Consider the following 4,285-nt stretch of genomic DNA (forward strand, 5'->3'; position numbering starts at 1 on the left):
AAAAATTTATCGATGACACACTGATAACTCTGATAACTGAAGAGACGAATAGATACGCACAACAGACTTTAGCTAAAAATGCTACAAATAATACGACTGACAAATGGACCGCTGTAACTGCTGATGAGATAAGGGTGTTTTTAGCCATTATCATAATGCAAAGTGTAGTGAAAAAACCAGAAATGAAAATGTATTGGTCTAAGAATCCATTAGTCACTACTCCATTTTTCCCGAAAGCTATGTCATGCAAACGGTTTGAAAGCATCAAACGATTCCTACATTTTACGAACAATGAAACTTACAATCCCGATACGCACCCAAATCCGAAATTGAACAAAATTTTTCCAATTTATGAACTATTGGTGAAGAAATTCCGTGAGTTGGTTGTCCCAGATAAATATATAACAATTGATGAAAGTCTTTTATTGTATAAGGGGCGATTGGGTTGGATTCAGTACATACCACTAAAAAGAGCACGGTTTGGGATCAAGACTTACATGCTGTGCGAGTCTAAAAGTGGCTACGTGTGGAATTTCATCATTTATACAGGTCAGGGAACAATAATTGATCCTGATTTTCTTCATTTGAATCTAGTGTCTGCTAAAGTGGTTATGTCTCTCTCTAAAGAACTTTTAGGGAAGGGATATTGCCTAACCATGGATAATTTCTATAATAGTCCGCAACTTGCTGACTTGCTATTGCAACACAAAACGGATGTATATGGTACATTGAAATTGCAAAGAAAGGAAGTTCCAGAAGGGCTACGGAGAAAGATTCAGAGAGGCGAAATAATAGGTTATCAACGAGGAAAAGTTACTGTTATGAAATGGAGAGATAAGAAAGATGTATGCTTATTATCAACGGTTCACAATATCGACACCCAAGAAGTGGCAACAAAGTCAGGACCAAAGAGAAAACCAAAGGCTGTAATGCAGTATAATGACACGATGGGGGGTGTTGACCGTGTAGACCAGCATTTAGCTGATTATGCTTTGCCGAGGAAACGGGGCAAGAAATATTATAAGAAAATATTTTTCCATCTTCTTGATCTTGCCCTATGGAACTCTTTCGTCCTTTATAAAATGGAAGGTGGTAAAAAATCGGCACTTACATACAGATTAGATATTGTCAAGTTGTCGATGGAAAAGTACCACAAGATGGAGTTTTCAGCAAAAAGAGGTCGACCGTCTACAGTTCTACCTCCATCTCGCCTAACTGGGCGTCATTTTCCAGAGTATATACCAGCTACTGAGAAGAAGGCCAACCCCACAAGACAGTGCGGAATTTGCAGCAGGGTAAGGGACGCAAGAGGCAAAAAAATTCGGCGAGAAAGCAGATACTGGTGTCCAGACTGTGATGTAGCTTTGTGTGTAACCCCATGCTTCCGTGTTTACCACACAGTGGCAAACATTTGAATTGAGCCGTTAGGAATCAATTTCCGAGCTTCCAGGTTAGGGATTTTCTGTTTTTATTTGTTTTTTCTTATATGTTCACTCAGAATTCAAATATGTATATGCTCACTGACTTGTATATACTAATTTTCTTGAAGTAATACTTGTTTCTTATTATGTACTAGTGCCCGTATTATCTCGGGTTAGAGAATTTGTATATTTTCAATAAATTATTACCCCACTCTAAATAACTTTTTTCAATTTTTTTTGTCAGACGGAGATTCGGTAATAAGTTTTTTCCAGAAAACACATTAAAAAAAAATAGAACTTAAATTGGTTGACATACAGAAGAAAAATTGAGCGTTAAGCGGTTAAAAGAATACAATATGAAGCGGCATTACTCCAGCAAGCATTTCGCTCAATATAATTTACTCACGGGCCAGTTAAGAAAGCGTAAAAAATTTTTCTTGCCTACAGCCCGCGACCTGATTAAGTCTCGAAATTACGCCCTCAGCTAAACAAGGATTGCCCATACCTGCTATAAAATATAGGTAGAGCGTCCTATTAAAAAGGTGTTATAGGTCTGTCAAACATGGCTCAAAAAATAGAAAATTGGCAGAAAAGTTTCATCATTTTGGGATACAGTGTGTTTTTTTAAAAAAAAGTATTTTACTCACGACATAGGTTTTTACTATTAACTACAGCAACTAGAAGGGCCAAAAAAATCAATTTAAAGAGAAACGTGAAAGTCTCCGATTTGATTTATCCTACAATTGCATTATTTATTTACTTCGAAAACGTAGGAACACATTTCTGAGACATAGCAGTGCAACAGGTGCTCCTAGTTAACGCTATGGCAACGACAGCGTTACAATCCCCAGAGACCGGTCTATCGCGGGTTTCAACAGTCCAAACGGCGTTACATAAGACCAATTTACCGGCGCATTATCAATACCAGCGAGATATCAAGGCAATTAGCTGTGGAACGGTCGCGATAAAATTCCGCGTCGGCACAAAAATCGAAAGTAATTTAATTTCAATAAAATCAAGTTGTCTGCCAATGGCGGCTAACAATCATAGATTGTTGACATTTGTTTTCCATTCTTTATTCGGATCGGGTAGCGAAGACGGCCTTGCGGGGCCGCGCCCGTCTGCGCTTAGAATCACAATCGAATCGCCTCAGAAAACTTGAAAAAGTCGAAAGCTTTCTTCCTGCATGCCCACCTGGGTGCGCTAGACAAGGACGGGCGACACGGAGCGGTCCGCTAGATGGGTGCTACGCCGCCCGACACGGAAAATGCCACTTTTGGGACGCCACGGATATTTCTACAGGGTGTCAAAATAATGTCATAGTAGAAACCAATACGATTTTCTTTTTTATTTCATTGTCATGTCAACAAAATACTCTTGTTAGTAGAACTGTCATAATTGGCCGCGCACCATAGGCGTGCGGATCATCGACATAAAATATACTGAACAATGATTATAACATTTATGTCATTGTATCATTGTGAAACACGTAAATTGTTTTAGGCATCGTTGCCATCGGTTCCACAATCTGGATGAGATCCGTTATAGATCGCATCATCATTATTCGCGGCGGTGTCAAATATCTTAATCTGAAGAGAACGACCATTTGACATCTACTGATGTAATATTTGCATAATGAAATAAAGTACTTCCAAGCTGTTGCGACATGGTAATTTCTACTCGTGGTTGTATTTATTCCAGGAGAAAGTAAGCTACGTGCAATCAGTATGAAAATTAAACCAAACATAAATTGGAGTCCTTGTTTTCGGCCAGTGCATATGCACTGTTTAACACTTATTACTTTATGTTTATTAATATTTATTTTAAACGTTTTTAATAACGTATTATTATGATTTTTTGGATGTGTTTTCTTTTAATTTTAATTTTGTATTATTTTATTTTATGTTATGGGCGCCTTTATTTTATTTAAATTTGTTATTATTTGAATATTTGAAGGTTTTAGATATTCGATTATGGAGAGCAAACTCAGGATGAGGGTTCCAAATTATTTTTATTATTTATCTTTTTTGTTATTTATTTGCAATTGTTGTACTAACTCTAAATAAATGAAATTTCCGCCTTAAATCTATTGTTACAGTGCTAAGATATGTTTTTTATACTGCAAACATGTCAGTGTTTCAAAAATGAAATTTTGTTTTTTGTCATATGCAAATGGACGAAAANAATAGTCCGCAACTTGCTGACTTGCTATTGCAACACAAAACGGATGTATATGGTACATTGAAATTGCAAAGAAAGGAAGTTCCAGAAGGGCTACGGAGAAAGATTCAGAGAGGCGAAATAATAGGTTATCAACGAGGAAAAGTTACTGTTATGAAATGGAGAGATAAGAAAGATGTATGCTTATTATCAACGGTTCACAATATCGACACCCAAGAAGTGGCAACAAAGTCAGGACCAAAGAGAAAACCAAAGGCTGTAATGCAGTATAATGACACGATGGGGGGTGTTGACCGTGTAGACCAGCATTTAGCTGATTATGCTTTGCCGAGGAAACGGGGCAAGAAATATTATAAGAAAATATTTTTCCATCTTCTTGATCTTGCCCTATGGAACTCTTTCGTCCTTTATAAAATGGAAGGTGGTAAAAAATCGGCACTTACATACAGATTAGATATTGTCAAGTTGTCGATGGAAAAGTACCACAAGATGGAGTTTTCAGCAAAAAGAGGTCGACCGTCTACAGTTCTACCTCCATCTCGCCTAACTGGGCGTCATTTTCCAGAGTATATACCAGCTACTGAGAAGAAGGCCAACCCCACAAGACAGTGCGGAATTTGCAGCAGGGTAAGGGACGCAAGAGGCAAAAAAATTCGGCGAGAAAGCAGATACTGGTGTCCAGA

The 4,285-nt window shown here is 37.7% G+C and overlaps 1 protein-coding gene across 1 annotated transcript; it reads left to right on the forward strand.

The window, feature by feature from the left end:
* Positions 1–155: 155 nt before the first annotated feature.
* Positions 156–1,415, forward strand: LOC111691858 (piggyBac transposable element-derived protein 4-like). Its single transcript, XM_023455267.1, has one exon. The coding sequence runs from the start codon at positions 156–158 to the stop codon at positions 1,413–1,415; it is 1,260 nt and encodes a 419-aa protein (XP_023311035.1).
* The last annotated feature ends 2,870 nt before the right edge of the window (positions 1,416–4,285 follow it).

This window comes from Anoplophora glabripennis, unplaced genomic scaffold, assembly GCF_000390285.2.
Source record: "Anoplophora glabripennis isolate ALB-LARVAE unplaced genomic scaffold, Agla_2.0 scaffold568, whole genome shotgun sequence".
In the NCBI taxonomy this organism is placed as follows: Eukaryota; Metazoa; Arthropoda; class Insecta; order Coleoptera; family Cerambycidae; genus Anoplophora; species Anoplophora glabripennis.